This window comes from Silene latifolia, chromosome Y (genome assembly GCF_048544455.1).
Source record: "Silene latifolia isolate original U9 population chromosome Y, ASM4854445v1, whole genome shotgun sequence".
NCBI lineage: Eukaryota > Viridiplantae > Streptophyta > Magnoliopsida > Caryophyllales > Caryophyllaceae > Silene > Silene latifolia.
The window spans coordinates 247,158,627-247,175,323 of NC_133538.1; the positions used below are offsets into that span (position 1 = coordinate 247,158,627).

Genomic DNA, 16,697 nt, shown 5'->3' on the forward strand with positions numbered 1-16,697 from the left:
TCCACCTACTAGCCACTTGGCCACTTGGTCACTACGTGACAAAAGGTGAAAGTCTATAAATACTCCACTTCTCTCATTGAGAAGGGGATCCACAATCTAACCTAAAACTCACTATTCATCTGGTATAAACTCCCTTATCTCTCTACAATATACTTAATCAAGTAACACACAACTTAACCCCTTTAAGTTTACTGACTTGAGCGTCGGAGTGAGTACGCTTGGTGCCAAGCCGAGCCCTCAGTTTGTTCATCGTTTCAGGAGAGACCGAAAGGAAGAGTCAAAGCAAGGAAGGACATCCATTCACCAAGCTTACGTGGTAAACAATACTGCTCCGGAATCTATGCCCGGTACACAACTAAAGGAGAAAATTGAGATAATATACTACTTGACGGATGTCCGAGTCGTTTGTGCAATAGTTTGTCCTCTTTGGTTATTGATGCTCTTCTAACCAATTCGGCTTTCTCTGGCTTGAAATGATAAACCCCATCGTGATGCTCACCCCGTCCAATCTCCGTCCTCGTAGACCGATCCTGCATAATACAATAGTCGGGATAGAACGTTATTAAACAATTATTTTCTTGAATTAATTGTCTCACTGATATTAAATCACATGTTAAGGAAGGAACGAATAAAACATCCTTCAGTACAGATTTGGAATTCAATTTAACTTCCCCATGCTCCATAGCCTCATTACGCCTACCATCAGGGAGTCCAACAACAGACGACTATTCTGTCCAAAACATTATCGAGACACTCTCGTCTTCCCGTCATGTGATGCGAGGCTCCGCTATCAATTAACCATTCATTAATAATGTTAGCTTTCATACCTGAAAGTGTTTCGCTACCTTCAGGGCTTGCGCTCAAAAGGGACCGCAACCTTTCAATTTCATCGTTTGTGAAAGGCTGATTATGTTTTGATGCCTCTGTGTCCTTCGACTTCGATGAACTGCCCACGGCGTTGGCATGTACAGTACTATGTTGTCCTCGTCCCCCTGAGCGTCCTCTTCCCCATCCACGAGAGCTGCCTCTTTTTCCCCGTCCTCTCTCACGGCTTTTCACCACTTCGTATCCGTGCTTGTCATAGCAATTTTCTTCAGTGTGGTAAAATTTACCACAATGTGTACCCTGAGGTGGTGGCAATTCCTCCTCGTCTGCATCTTGTCTTTGATAAACGCCCCTGCCTCGACTTGCTCCATAGGATCTCATTGCCATGGCTGCCTCATTTCTCTCTTCCTTGGCTTTTGTCATATTGGCGTGTCTCTCTTCTCGCAGGACTAAGGCATATGCTCGAGTCAGTGATGTAATTGGGTCTTCCATCAATAGATTTGTACGGAGACCACCATACAAAACCGTGTCCAATCCCATTAAAAATTGATGAACTTTCTCTTCTTCCCGCTCCTTGGTTATCATTGCTCCCGCTCCGCAGGTGCACTTCGGGACCTTGCTATAATTCGCAAGTTCGTCCCAAATGGTTTTCAACTTGGTGTAATATTCTACAACTGTCAATCGACCCTGTTTGCATTCGCTAAGATCACCCTTCAATTGGTGTACTCGCGGTGCATTTCCGGCCGAATATCGACTCTTCAATTCCTCCCAAACTTCGGCAACCGTCACCGTAAAAGTGATGCTCGGATGCAGTTTCGGATCAATAACATTTCTCAGCCATGCTTTCAACATGGCGTTACATTGTCGCCAAGCTAACAATTCAAGAGTGTCTTCTCCATTGTCTCCAGGCTTTTTTTATCTCCCCTTCAACGAACCCTAATTTGTTTTTTTCGCATCAAGTCCATTTTTAACTGCGTCAGCCCATAATTCGTAGTTGTCACCGTTAAAAATGGTTTGCGTAAGCATCAGATTAGGATTATCCGATGGGTGAAGGTAGAGAGGCGAAGTAACAACAATGGTACGTTGTTCATTCTCTTTGCTGCTGTTGATGAGTTTTGAATCGGGTCATGTCATCTGATATTTGTGATTGTGTATATTTTTCTTTTTTTTTTTTGTGGAAAATATTAACCTGCTCTGATACCATATTAAACGTAGGAATGAAGAAGATAATTCAATGAATAATGCTCATTGATTCAATAAACGTAGGAAGGTCGAACTTATATACCAATTGTACAACCTAACAAACCTATTTCTCAGGTAACTAATATCTACTTCCTCCATTCAACTCCACTCTACCTATTTCACTTTTGTACACTATTCACAATTGTGTGTTCAATTTCGATTTTCTCTCGATACGTAAGTGGAAATATATTCACGTGTGATCTTGTTTGATTCGTCTTTACGAGTATATTAAAAATATCTAACTTTTATATTTTTTGCAAATACGCAGCTAACGATATTTAACTCGTAAAACACGCGTTGACAAACGTGAAAAAAGAAAGTGGTAGAGTGGAGTTGAATGGAGGAAGTATATCCTAGGTATACAATATCCAATCTTTGACTAGCATATTTACAACTTCACAAATTCTTGTTTGTGACGGCACATATCCGTCACTCTTGAGTGACGGATACCATTTTACCTCACAAAGTACCCACTTTTTCTCTCTCTGCAACACTATTCATGTGGTCCCCTTTCTCCACTAACCCATTTTGTTACCATTTTATCTCACAAAATATTCGCCACAAATGGTAACCCGTCACAAGGGAGACCAATTGTTACAACTTATTGTACAAGCAAGCTATAGAATTGTGACGATATGTCATGCGAATAATATCTTGCAATATTATTCGACATTCCTCTATTAGCGACTACCACACCAAACCCATTTAGTTTGGAAACTTGAAAACTTAATAGTTGATACAATGAAATCAATACCCTACTTAGTGTGTGTTTGGCCCGACTTTTAGAAGTGATTTTGGAGTTAAAAATATTTTTTGGCCAAACACATCATTATTTAAAAAGCTAAACAAAGTTTCTTAAAAACCAAAAAATCATCTTTTTGCCCATAAAAATAGAAGCAGCAATTTGTTACTTCTGCTTTTGAAAAACACTTTTAGAAAATCAAGCTTAAAAAACAAAAACTCATTTTCAATAAGTTAGGCCAAACATGCTCTTAATTTTTTTTTTTAAAATATCGAAAAATAAGCAATTTTGGGCTTAAAAATATCTCCCAAGAATATCCCCTGACATCACCTAGCTGTTCAACTCACTATCTCACAGAAGAAAACAAAATACAAAAAGACATAGTCCAAACAAATCTTAACCATGCAATTGAACAAATCTTAGCCCTCAAATCAATCCCCCAAACAAATCATCTCAAAACATTTTGTTGTGCACAAAACCCAGTTGAGCAGTCTTCAGGAGTCTCTTTCTCCCAATCCCCTTCTCTCCAAACCCTTGTTTTCTCTTCCAAACACTTCCCCCAAATTAAAGATCAAATCTTTCCTCTATCTTTCACCCAAATTTACGCTAAAGTTTTTAACTTTCTCTTAATTTCACGTATTTTCTTACAAAGATCTAATCTTTTTCAAAAACCCATCTCAAAGATCCAATCTTTTTCAAATACCCATCAAGAAATTTGGGGGAAAAGTGTGTTTTTGAGGTTAAATAAAGATGGATGCAGATCAAGGGAAGTTGTTTGTTGGTGGGATTTCATGGGAAACAAGTGAGGAAAAGTTAAAAGAATATTTTGGACAATATGGTGATGTTTTGCAAGCTAATATTATGAGGGATAAGACTACTGGTAGACCTAGAGGTTTTGGTTTTGTTCACTTTTCTGATCCTTCTGTTCTTGATAGGGTTCTTCAGGATAAACACAGTTTAGATGGTAGATCGGTATGACCTACTTTCTTATACTCCCTCCGTCTCCATCATTTGTTTATTTCTGTATTCTTATTCTTTGTGACGGGTATTTTAATCAAAATTAAAACAAATGAATGCGACCGAAGGAGTACTTGTTTGTTTTAATTAGATTCAGTGGGGTATTTTCATGTGTTTTGGTTGTATAAATTATTGCTTTGTATATGTATTTCTTGCAGTTTATGTCACTTATGTATGATTTGCCACTTGTTTTCGATATTATTTGGGTTTCAGTTGAAAGTTTTGACCTTTCTTATGTAGAAGGTGGTGGGAAGTGTGATAGGGTTTTATATGTTCATTCATGGTGTTACATAAATATATTTTTCAAAGATTATGAAATCAATAACTTACTAATGCCTATGAACCTTTGTGGATACGGGTTTCGTGTATTTGGATACCTGTTTGAGTGTGGTTCTATACCATTGCTTTAGTTCTATTTCAATTTCACTCCAAAATATGCAGGGGTTTGTATGCTATAAGCTTGTGTGAATTGCTTTTGTTACTATGGAGCCTTGTATGAGACTTTCACATAACCCAAATAACTATGTATTCCTTCTGTATTATAGGTCATGGTTTGGTCTTACAAATAATATCTTGTAAAATTTTGTGCTTTGTCATTAGATTGAGGCTAAGAGAGCTACCTCAAGAGAGGAGCAGCAGAACACTGCGAGAACTGGAAACAATGGTGGTAGAAATGGAGGTGGAGGCGGGAATATTAGAACCAAGAAGATATTTGTAGGGGGGTTACCTCCCTCTCTTACTGATGAAGGTTTCCGACAGTACTTTGAGGGCTTTGGCCATGTAACAGATGTAGTTATAATGTTTGACCAGAATACTCAGAGGCCCCGTGGTTTTGGCTTTATTTCTTTTGACAGTGAGGATGCAGTAGATAGGGTTTTACAGAGTACCTTCCATGACTTGGATGGTAAGCAGGTTGAGGTTAAGCGTGCGCTACCCAAGGATGCAAATCCCGGTATGGCTAGTCGCGGAAGTGGTGGTGGGTCTGGTGCTGGTAGTGGCAATTATAGTTATAATTCTAGTGGCAATCAGAGTTCTTATGACAGTAGGATGGAGTCTAATAGATACATGCAACCTCAAAGTGCTGGAGGCGGGTTTCCTTCCTATGGTTCTTCTGGATATGGTGCAGCTGGTTATGGGTATGGGCCTGCCAGCGGTGGGATGGGCTACGGTGGATATCCTGGATATGGGGCTCCAACTAATGCTGCATATGGAAACCCGAATGTGCCGAGTGCAGGCTATGGTAGTGGGCCTGGAGGTGCACCAAGGAGCTCATGGAATGCCCAAATGGCCTCTGGTTATGGAGCATCTGGATATGGGAATAGTGCAGGACCCGTGGGTCAGTCCCCAACCGTTGCCTCTGGATATGGAAGTCAAGGTTATGGATATGGGAACTATGGTGGGGCTCCCAGTAGCAATACCTCTGGTGGGGCTGGGGGAGAGTTGCAAGCAGGATATGGAAGTGGCTATGCTGATGCCAATGGTCATGGAGGATATGCAAATGGGGCTCAAATGGGCTACGGTGGCGGTTATGGCGGGGCCCAATCCCGTCAAACCCAGCAGTAATCTTGCTCTAAGACGAGTCATTGCAGGCCATGGAAGGCTGTTGTTCTATGAAGCAACATAATAGCTCTTCAGTTCAATCTGGCTTGGGACTGGTTGGCTTGCTTAATACCCCAGTAGTTTGCACTTTGCAGTCTTTATATTTCTAGTCTAAGTCGTAATAATTAGTTTGCGACTACAACTACTTATCTTCTGTCTTTGAGTGTTGTTTTTTCTTATTTTTATGCTTGTCACTGTCTTTATTTTTTCTGTTTTCTTTTCCCAATTACATTTGCTGTGTTTAAGCCTTATGAGCACTCTAATTATGTTTGATATATGCTTGCTGTTATAACTATGTGCACTTAGTGAGATGCTTTGACATTTTACTTCCGTTACAGTTCAGGTAATCAGGATTCATTTTGCATGTCTGATAAGATGCATATTTCTCTCATAGTTACTTTTGATGTGTAGTAGGAAATATCGAGATTTAGTCAAGCCTCGTACTGGTAGAGATTGGAGCTGTAGGCAATTTGGGTTGATCAGTTCGTAATGGATAGAGATAGCGTAGTGGTAGTTGAAGCTTTAAACAACGGCATAATCATTTCTTCCGTATTTCCCCTTGTGTTGTACAGGAGGGGTGCTCAAGTCAAGAAGGGAAGCTTGATTCTGACATAGTGTCTTGTCGGATGGCATAATGCATGTTGTGGGACTGATCAACCCAAGCAAGGCCTTGTTGCTTCCAACTCTCTATCGTTTGTGGCCCGCTAAGATTTGAAAGTTCTACTCCATTCGGTATGTCGAGGATCTTCTCTATTCCTTAGCTGTAGAAGTCGAGACTCTGATTTGATTTGTTGTAGAGAATCATTGATAGTACTGCAAGTGTTTGTCTTGGCAAAAGAAATAGTATTGATAGTACTTCAAGTAGGAATTAACAAAATAGACATTGAATCAATCCGACTCTCCCTTGTCTTCTTATGGCTTGTCACCATTTTGAACCCGCTCTAAATTTCAGTATACCTTGGCATGTTTTACCTCTCCAAACAGAGTTTTAGCAAAGTTTATGTGTAATCATGGTTAAGTTGAATAGATGTGTTGGTAGAACGATATTTTAGTTTTATTGGGGACATTTGTCATTGGTGATACCGGTTCAATGCTGTAGTTGGGTGGAACTATGTTGTGATTGTAATGAAGGATATCGTTGTAGTTTGTGAATGAGTTGATGTCGTCAGTAGCTGGTTGTAGTAGCACATCAAGTCTGTGTCATGGCACTCAATCGCAACTAGTTTGTAATGTTTCTGAAGGTTAAATTGCGATTGATTTTGAGGGATTATCGATTGTATTTATGGTACCAACTCAGGTGCGGGCTCGACAAATCAATATGAGTTTGAAAAGAAGAGCAACAATTTTTGTTTTGTGGATGAACATCTACTTGACATGGTTGTCTTCTGTGAACTTGAGGGGGCGAGTGTCATTAAAGGTGGGCAAATATGTACAGAGTAATAGAAAAGTTTCCTCTTGGGTAATTTCATATGTTGTCAAAAATTTTAAATAGGAAATGATAATCTCAGAATGAGAGTAGAGATTGGCTTCCAGAAAAAAAAATACTGTCTGAAATGAACTATCCCTATTTAATTGAATCATCAAAGAATTATTGCGTTGGTTCTTCTTTCCTATGAATCACTGAATGCGACAACATTACCAGGTCGTGAGAAGACAATCTGCATTACATAGTCTTTAGTTAGTAATTCCCGAGAGCTGATGTGGGTTAAGACAAAGTTAAGATGAGGCGAAAAGTACCTGGTAATTCCCTAGTGTCCGTGTCTTGAACCCGGCTGCACAATAGTCGAAGTAGTATTCCCATGTTCTTATGAACTTGTCGTCAAAACCAAGTGAGCAGATTTTGCTGTAGTAATGTGGTAAGGAAATAAGCCGTATTCATTAGGTTTGTACTCATCTATCACAACTGAAAGATTACGAAACTTGACTACTATTCTGCACTACTGTATATTGTGTGAAATGTGAATGTTCAAAAGCTAAGGTCAAGTTTCGAGCCTTGGCCCACTCTGATTTTATGCAGATAGTCGGTCACTATTGGGGTAAGATATGATGAGACGGTAGGGAGTATCTTGGTCTTCGTGAACTTAATATTGCTACCAAAGAAAAATATATACGATGATAGGTATCTAACCTTTGGTGATCAAGAAAGTTTTTGCGCCAATATCTTAACGTTTGATAGTAATGTATCCCGATGTTTTCCAGATGCTCCACACTGTGAATAACCAAGTTTCAGAATATCTTTGATAGAAGCAACCATTAATTGAATTTTGGGGCATTCAGTTTTTGCACTCACCAAAGTCTGGATCCCGCAGTCATTGCCGATGTAACGCGACTCAAGCACGGTAAACATCCGCCTGGGAAAATGTATTCCTTTATGAAGTCTGAGCTTCTTCGATACTCATCATATCGCTCATCTGGGATGGATATAAACTGAAGATCACAGACATTTGTTAGCAAAACCACGTAGCTAGCAAAATCTCCAAGCATATTTGTTTCTTTTCTTTTTTTACTTTTCGGTTCAAAGAGAGGCACATCGACAACTTTAATGTTGCGGGCTTAAACCTATGTCATGAATGTCATCCTCAGTGACGGTAGTAACTAGTTTTAATTAAAAAAAAACTTGTATGTTTCGCTGAGATAGCCAGATGCGCCTCACGGTCAGTAATTTGTGATTGACTTCGTCAAGCACATGGCATTTGTCACAACTATTTTCCCTGCCCCAGTATCGAGACTTCATTCTAATTTAAAAAAACTTGTATGTTTCGCTGAGATAGCCAGAGTGCCTCACGTCTGAATTTGAGTTGCATATACGGTCAGTAATTTGACATTACCTGAAGTACTAGAAGGCCATTGGCTGCTAAGAGCGACTCGCAACATCTAAAGAACTCCTCCATGAATTCATGCCCTACAGCCTCTAGCATCTCACTGTTCCAATCACATCAGTGCAAATTGAAACAGGGTTACAACTTACAACCTACTTCAGTCTATAATACATTCTAGTCAAGCATGTTATAGAACAGAGGTCCTACCAGGAGATGATTCGATCATATTTATGGTTGTCTGGCAGTTGTCGATAATCGATGAGAAGAAACCTTATGCGGTCCTGATAACATTCCATATAAAATCACTCATTACCAACCAAAAATTGGGGTAGCTCATGATATTAGGTGCAACTGAAGCGTGAAGATACCTGTAAGCCAGCCTCCTTGACCCTGCGCTCTGCAAATTTTAGCTGCTCTTCAGAAAGAGTAATGCCGGTGTATTTGCATCCAGTTCGCTTCACTACTTCAATGGCTAAGCTTCCCCAACCGCAACCAATCTCAAGCACCTCATGATGTTTTTCTACCCTGGCCTAAAATGAGGTCCAAATAAAGCTCTCAGTGAGTGTAGATGAAAACCAGCACCTTACAAAGATCAGACAGTCCAAACCAGAACTAAAACAACAGCATTGTTGAACAAGAGACTAAACAAAAAACGGTTAGATTGTTCCGTTTTGCTCTTGTGAAAACATGGTTAGTGTGTTTCATTTTAAAATGAAAATTCTTACCTTCTCGATCAGAAGGGAAATTTTTCTCATTTGCGCCACACTTAAATCTTCGCTAGCTGACTGTCAAACATCAGAAATCATGGCAAAAGCTGGTCACATTCAGCGGCATTGGATAGCAAGATACTATGTTTGAGCTTCAGCGGCATTGGATAGCAAGATACTATGTTTGAGCCGGAGAAAGTGTTTGATTTGAAAATCATCATTCTAACCTCAAAAATGGCGCAAGAATAAGTCATCGTTTCATCCAGAAAGAGCGAAAACATGTCATTACTCTGCAAGTGAAAATGAGAATGCATCACTGTATGCCTGATTGGCTGTTCATCAAAAAGCATGACATTCAAGCAGCAACTTGTTCATACCAAGTCATAATGTCTAGAAATGTTTCGCCGAGCTTGTGTAAGTGTGTTTTGCCTGGAAACATGGTGGTAGAAATATTTTGCAGATGCAATCCCGGCTGTAATAAGCATCGGTGTCCACCAACCCCTGCGGCCAGTGGTGAAGTCAGAAACTATACTACGCAAAAGTTATTAAATTTAAGCAAGGGTAGTCTGATATACCTCTTACTATTCAAGGATGAAGAAGAATTCAAGTCTCTGTTGGATATAAAGATCTGCAATAGAAAATTTCGTGAGCAAGAACTTAAAAATAGTCGTACTCATATGAGCGAATGTGAGCGGATTAGAGAGTCTCATACTCCTCCATCACAAAAACATGCCTTCAAAGGAAACGTAATTTTTTGGCCATGGGACAAACCAAAATCGAATACATAAGCTACTAGCTGAGACAAAGGGACTAAGGGAGTAGCATTCACTTATAGTTGCAGGGAACTTTTCTTAATTTACCATGAAAAGGTTAAGGAGACCTTCATTTTTATCCACAAATGAGAAGTCTCCATTGATATATGCATCTGCAAGGCCTAGATCAGCTTCTGTCGCAACCTGTCGGAAACATCACCACTATTAGCTATTACAGCTCCTGTAAGGCTGTAATTCCAGACTTTTAACCAACAATGATGGTAAGATTGGTTACCATTTTTTTTCCTTAGATGAATGGTTATAAAGTATGATAATGTAAAACCGTTTTACAGAAGCACGGTCATTAAAAGACCATGAGTCAAACTAGGGACACAAACCTTCCAATAAAACTGAGGGTTATGAACTCGTAATGCAACTTTTAATGGACAGAGCTTCCTTGAACCCTCGAATGCGAGAATAGTTCCCCCATCCTCCAATAAACTGTTGAATACAAAGGAATTGAACTTGAGACATGATGAACGATTATTAAGGAAATGAAAACTGTAATAATGATGCAACTTACGTCAAGCTGCCAGCAGATATGAATCCACTCAAGAACCTTGTAACGAAAAGGCGAGCTGCTGTTTCTTTCAATGAAGGCACCATTTGTTTCGGGTTTTTCAGAAGATTGAAGCTACTGCCAAGCAAACTGTGCGCAGCACTCATGCCAGCCTGAAAATCAAGGATAACTTAATTATTGTCACATGTTTTTATGGGTGGAAAGGGGGCTATAATAGCAGTTCTGATGCTGATGGGTTCCGAACCCAAGCCATGAGTACCGCTACCCAGTCAGTTAACGAGCTGAAAATTATACCTTCAACCCATCCTCATGAAAGCCATAACCTAAAAAGGAAAATGAACAAAAATAATTACCATTATCCGAATCAAGGCACACAAAAACTTAGAGACGGTCTTATATGTGACCATCTCATACAAGTCTATCACGGGCAGAATCGGTAGGGATGATTTCTAAGATGATAGTAGATACTTTATAAGGGATATACCTTGATATGCTCCACAGAACCAAATTCCTCTTGTTCCTTGAATCTTATCAAGCTCAAGTGAAGCTTTTGTTGCAGCAACTGAGGGAACAGGATGACCAGTTATCCACTTTAGCAGCACATTTTCTGGCAAGTGAGGTGGGTTAAGGGTTACAAGAAACGGGTCTTCGTTAGTCTGGCAGATGTTCTGCATATACAAAAACGATGGAATTACTAGAGATATATGATGGCAGACGGTACAAACAGAAGAACCAACTGAGAAATTTCTTTGGTCAATTATGGAAAGACATGTACCTGTAGCACGTTAAGCCAGTACGTCAAACAGACTTTACTGTCAATGCTTCCCAAGAAATTCCATGCACTCCATGCGGCTTCATTTCGAGGCATGAATGTTTTATCTCGGTGAAGGTATATATCACTGCCGCGAAAAATACATTAAGATGAACATATTATAGAAGCATTTCTTATTATTATGCAAGGGACAAAGCTGTACCTGTAAACATACTGGAAAGCACCTAGTAATCTTGTTTCATCAAATGTGGCATCTTTCCCTAGTATTCTTATAGCATCCGGGGCATGTACAGCTATAATGCATCTATCGTAAACATCCTGTGTACCGTCTGCACAAAACAACGTACAACCTGCAAAAGCATTTGTAAAGAACAGATTACACAATTGTGTGACACTAACAAAGATGATTTAGTAACAACATTACTTAGTGCCTGAAAGCTTCCCCGCCAATGGTGGGGTACCAGGGGTCAGATATAGGCCATTTCTTTTTGATGTTTTTACTGACCTATAATGACAATTCGCTGCGAGATGGAAAACATGTAATGACATTTTCAAATGATGATTCGAACAAGAGGTAGAGGAATGCCACTCACCCTGGTTGGTTGTTGAAACAGAATGCACTTCTGTACTGGTTTTTACTTGCACATCTCTCGCTTCCAGCTCCTCTCTAACCTGCAATAAAACACCGTATTGTAGCAAAAACAGATGATATTGTTCTACTTTTATGGTATGAGAATAAAGATTGAACCTTGTTTACGTAACAATGAGAGCGCCCTTTCACAGTAAGCCATTGTGGACGGCCAAATAACTGTCAGATTCCAAAGATCATCAGCTTTAGTCAGGAAATGCAGGAACATAAAGCAGCACTTCAACAAATACACATTAGTAAATATAATGGACCTGAAGAAGGTGATGGTTGCGACAAAAGGAAAGAATGGAATAGGCAGAAAAGTTCATCACTGTGTTTGATGGGCAAGACCAGATTGAAGCGCACATTGGTACCTGCAGCGGTTCCAATCATAGATCAGGATTACTCCAATGATTTTATTTTATCAGTTAAATTAGTCGAAATGGCTGAAAATATAAAAAAATGCGACAGTTTTACCAGATAAGCTTTCTGAAACAACTTGGAGTAACCTCTTGAGTTGATAAAGTTTCCAAGAGTTTCATCACGGTCCATGTCTGGGTTGTTTCCAAGCTCTTCAAGGTACCTTTACCAGGAAATTTAACATCAGTCTCTTAACTCTTAAGTACAAACTATACCGAGGAACGAGTGAACGACGACTGGTTCAATCAGAAATTGAAGTATAACCAGTTCAGTGAATCATTTGCAGATAGGAGCTTGCTGTATGTATACGAGTTCAAAAATGAAGACAGAAATCAGGCAAAAAAAAAAAAACGTACGTAATAGTGTCATCTTTAAACTTGATAATTTCTTGAATCATCTTCAGAAAATAAGGATTAAGAGCATTAGTTTTCTGGGCAAACAGACCTCTAAGACCATTTCGGCTTCCCCATTCGCAACCACGGCATTTGTCTAAACTTACAGAGAATGACATATACGACGCCTCCATTTCTATACCGAGGTTCTCAAACATCTCCAACATATTTGGGTACGTTACCTACACCATTGAATTTTCGTAGCCATAGTTAGACAATTTGTTCCATATTATCATTAACACGGTCCTATATTCCTATTGAATTTACTTAGCCATAGTTAAATAAACTGTTCCATAGTATCATAACACGGTCCTACTGAAATTTCGTAAATATGTGAACAAATTGTTCCATAACATGGTCCTATTGAATTTTTTCCGCTTAGCTAACTAACATTTGCATTCTATTATCAATATAAAGGTCAAGGTTAAATTAATATAATTACGTGTTATACATAAAAGGTGGTTAATGTCGGTTATCATAATAATGTAGGGATTAAATAAAACAATAAAAGTGGTACCCGATTGAAGACCATGAAGCCAAGGTCTAAATGAACACCATCAAAACAAACGGTCTTAGAATGTCCACCAAGGCGTTCTTCTTTCTCGTACAAAACCACATTAATTCCTGCTTTTGCTAACTCGTACGTTGCACCTAATCCGCTTATGCCTCCTCCAATCACTGCTACTCTCATTTTCTTTCTCTCCTGATTTTCTATATCATTAATTCAAATATGACATCACTATAGTCACACACATATATCCAGAATAACATAGATATACCGAATTAAAGTCGAGTATAACTTATATACTCCGTATTTTCATACATTCTTATACCTTTGAGTGTAACTCAACTTGTTTTAAGTGACATTTGGCAATGATGAAGATAGACGACATGGGACATTTCACATTATATATAACAATACATATATATATACGGAGTAATTTAAGTATTATCGGTTGATTAACAATGTCAATAAACGAAGATATACAGATCCAAAACAGACTGTTAAATCAGATTGTTTTTGTTTTTTAACTTTTTTTTACTACAACAACTTGAATAAAATGGTCATGACTATGAAGTAGACAGTCGATATCCGAAATGTTGAAGACCCCAATAACCTTAACAATGTGCCAGAATTAAAATTTACAACCCTATAACTCTCATACTACAGTATATAATTAAGCTTATCTTATCAGAAACAGAACGTAACGTACCTCACAGCAGCAATAATAAAGCGTCACTGTTGGAAATAGGGGCTACTTTGAGCATAGTCTTTTTTCCATTTTGTCCCACATTGGTGAGGAATAGTGTTTGTGTTGTGTTTATATATGACCACACTCCTTACCATATCACTAGTGGGTCATGGGAGGCTTTTGTGGAAGCTTTGCGAGTGTCTTAATTAATTTCCTTGACGTGCCTTGATACATGCGCGCTTCGAAATCTTGGCCGGATCCGGATCCGGATCCGGATTCGGATTTGGCAATCGCCTGCGGCGGGCTTTGCCTATCTTTTTGGGCCAGAGCCGTTTGTTTTTGACTGAAGAGTACCAGTGCTGTCATTGCTCTATGCACTAACTGTTAAGTGCTGTTGGTAGTGCTGTTAGGCTCCCCTGCACTGACCTGTTAGTGCTGATAGGCTCCTCTCCACTGTGTAAATGCTGCATTAATAATGCTGCAGTGGACCTGCTCTTGACAGTGACTCGTTGATCTATTTTGCTATAAATAGATCAACATTCTTCAGCATTAATCACAACAACAATCACTCTCCCTTCTCTCTAATCTCTTCTTCTCTTATCTTCTCCTCTATAATTCCTGGGTGAAGTAATAGATTCTGTCGTTCCAAGTCTCACAGTTCCGAGTGGGCGAAACTGAGTTGGAGACTGTAGTGTTATCCTTGGGGAACTACCGGCACTAGCTGATCGCCACCACGGTCGTACCGGAATATAGTTTTCAAGGCAGTGGCTCCCTTACCACGGCACTACTAATCGGGTTATTTCTATTCTGGTTTTCTTGCTTTTCATTGTTACTGCAGGTTACGACTAACAGTCACAACCGTTGCAACGCTCAATGTTGAAAGGAAATGGCGGAACCTTGAATAGCGTCGCACTCAAATTTTTCGTCTTCTCCGTATTAGCGTAGGATGGATAACTAAGAGATAAGCTGGTGAAATAATAACGACGATTTTGTATGAATAGTAGTATGGGATATTGGGATGTGGTGTGGCCTGTGGGTCGACAAATATGCAACTTGTTACTTTGCTCTATATACTAGTCCAACATATGCTTAAAACACTATGAAAGTCAATTCAACCAATTTTAATTTGCCATTTTAATGTCTAATGTACACAATTTTTGATAGGAAAGTGCTTCCTCTGTCTCTCTATAAGGTTTACATTCCGTAGGGGGTAAGAGTTAAAGGAGGGTGCATGAGAATTTGAGGAGGAAAATGCAAGCCGATGAACGTGTCGGCTACAGATTAGGGTAAGCCACTAAATACAAATAACGTAGGAATAAAAAAGCGTTTGAACGTTATTATGAAATGATGTAAAAAGAAAAATTAGGACTAATGTTTACTCGTCTTAATTAATTACACAAATTAATTCCCTATTTTGCCAATGTTTTATTTTAATCAATCTAGCAAATTATACATTTTCTAAAGACTAATGAAATTGAGTTTTGAATTTTAATCAATATGAATCACAATAGATTCAAATTTAGCTCAAATCCAATGAATCGTATCTTAATATTTTGGATATAATAATTGTTAGGAATTGTGCCTTGAATTTGTGTCGAAGACGGACTAAGTTAAGCAAGAAGAAAGATATTAGAAACAGGCAAAGGGATCTGTCCGAGTTTCATGCGAGTCGCCTATTTATCTGTTGAGCTTTGGAATCTCGCTGACTTTGTTTCACGTAATTAGCTGAATAGAAAAGACGCTGACATCAAGTGATTACTTCCTTTGGAAATCTTAGTGGGCGTGGGACCCACATGGAGTTTCCTTAAGTTTGCTTTTGGACTCTTTGCGTTAGGTAAGTCGTGGGTTTTGTAAGTTTGTATTAGGAAATTAATTACGGAGTATTTAATTTTCTATTAGTCGTATTTCTTATTTAGTCTAGATATTTTATCTTGGGTGGAATAAATATATAAAGACCAAAGTTTTTTATTAGGTTAATTAAGAGAGATTTGAGAAAGACACTGATAAAGAGGGTCGATTTGTGAGGTTCTTCCGAAGAAGAAAACTCGGTTTGTTAGGCTCTATTATTGTTGTTGTTCGTCTCTTTGAAGATCGGAGGAGTTTGTTCGGATCTTGGTAGGCCTCAAGATTATTTGTCCTTCGTCTTATTGGGGTAGTCTCTTTTGTTCCTTTGAGACTACTATATTTGTTGGTAGAATAGGGTATACTTTTGGCTCATATTGAGCGCGTGTGTGTCTGGGTCTCTTTGTTGTACTATTTTCTCCACATAGTGAAATTTGATCTCCTCGCAGGGTGGACGTAGCGGTTATTTTCTTGGTGAACCACGTAAATCTTTGTGTCAACTTTATTTACATTCGTTATTTATTTGTTCTTATCACCTTATCAATTAACTGTTTGGGTAACGGGACGCCTCCGTTACAACAATTGGCACCGTGAGCTAAGGTTCGATTTGGGATGCGCTTCCGCGTTAGTTGTGTTTTAGGCGTTATTTGGGTTTCTTGATTTTCAGGTGAAAAGATGTCGGCTACGAATGTTTTGAATGTTGAAAAGTTCACTGGGAGAAATAGTTTTGGGTTGTGGCAGTTAAAGATGAGAGTTTTGCTTAGACAGCAAGGCGTCTGGTCTGTTATCTCAAAGGCAAAGTCGGCAGTAGTTCGTCGATGCGTAAAAGAAAGCAAAGACAGATGCGAGAGGTGGTCTTGGAGGAGAAGGCTCATTCTTTAATTCGTTATGTTTATCGATGATGTTATGGTTGAGGTTGCCGAGTGAGGAAAGCTGCTATAGGTTTGTGGTTGAAGTTGGAATCTTTGTATATGACAAAGACTCTAACCAACAAGTTGCTTCTTAAGCAGCGTTTGTTTGGTCTTCGTATGCAAGAAGGTACGTCTCTCAAGGACCATCTAGACTGTCTTAACTCTATTTTACTTGATTTACGTAATTTAGATGTTAAGGTAGATGTTGAGGATGCTGCCTTGATTTTGTTAGTTTCTTTGCCAAATTCGTTTGAGA

General features: G+C 39.0%; 2 protein-coding genes across 5 annotated transcripts; one reads left to right on the plus strand and one right to left on the minus strand.

Annotated features, from left to right (window-relative positions):
- Positions 1-3,205: 3,205 nt before the first annotated feature.
- On the plus strand, positions 3,206-5,717 carry LOC141633922 (heterogeneous nuclear ribonucleoprotein 1-like). The gene is made up of 2 exons (XM_074446264.1): positions 3,206-3,781; positions 4,427-5,717. The coding sequence occupies exons 1-2, from the start codon at positions 3,560-3,562 to the stop codon at positions 5,387-5,389; spliced, it is 1,185 nt and encodes a 394-aa protein (XP_074302365.1). The 5' UTR covers positions 3,206-3,559; the 3' UTR covers positions 5,390-5,717.
- A 1,145-nt stretch (positions 5,718-6,862) lies between these two features.
- On the minus strand, positions 6,863-15,263 carry LOC141633921 (uncharacterized). Of its 4 annotated transcripts, XM_074446263.1 has the most exons (27): positions 14,540-15,263; positions 13,710-13,731; positions 13,013-13,206; positions 12,603-12,677; positions 12,460-12,500; positions 12,161-12,266; positions 11,956-12,057; positions 11,804-11,863; positions 11,649-11,727; positions 11,258-11,405; positions 11,059-11,182; positions 10,768-10,951; positions 10,578-10,606; positions 10,287-10,435; positions 10,102-10,204; positions 9,812-9,907; positions 9,527-9,579; positions 9,329-9,452; positions 9,179-9,241; positions 8,970-9,029; positions 8,613-8,774; positions 8,452-8,525; positions 8,254-8,347; positions 7,716-7,852; positions 7,554-7,634; positions 7,163-7,268; positions 6,863-7,083 (listed from the first exon to the last, which is right to left on the minus strand). In XM_074446263.1, exons 3-27 carry the CDS (start codon positions 13,184-13,186, stop codon positions 7,036-7,038), a joined length of 2,472 nt encoding a protein of 823 aa, XP_074302364.1. In that variant the 5' UTR covers positions 13,187-13,206; positions 13,710-13,731; positions 14,540-15,263; the 3' UTR covers positions 6,863-7,035. The 4 variants fall into 4 exon arrangements, with proteins under 4 accessions (XP_074302364.1, XP_074302362.1, XP_074302361.1 ...); XM_074446261.1 differs by having other exon boundaries at positions 12,460-12,677; positions 13,710-13,734; positions 14,552-15,263; XM_074446260.1 differs by having other exon boundaries at positions 12,460-12,677.
- Positions 15,264-16,697: the final 1,434 nt, after the last annotated feature.

Excerpts from the sequence above, each read along its gene's own strand:
- LOC141633922 (XM_074446264.1), top strand. The coding sequence starts at position 3,560 with ATGGATGCAGATCAAGGGAAGTTGTTTGTTGGTGGGATTTCATGGGAA. Across the intron at positions 3,782-4,426 it reads ACAGTTTAGATGGTAGATCG|ATTGAGGCTAAGAGAGCTAC; the intron begins GTATGACCTACT and ends CTTTGTCATTAG.
- LOC141633921 (XM_074446261.1), bottom strand. The coding sequence starts at position 13,186 with ATGAGAGTAGCAGTGATTGGAGGAGGCATAAGCGGATTAGGTGCAACG. Across the intron at positions 9,242-9,328 it reads TTTCTAGACATTATGACTTG|AGTAATGACATGTTTTCGCT; the intron begins GTATGAACAAGT and ends TTTCACTTGCAG. Across the intron at positions 7,084-7,162 it reads GGACACTAGGGAATTACCAG|ATTGTCTTCTCACGACCTGG; the intron begins GTACTTTTCGCC and ends TATGTAATGCAG.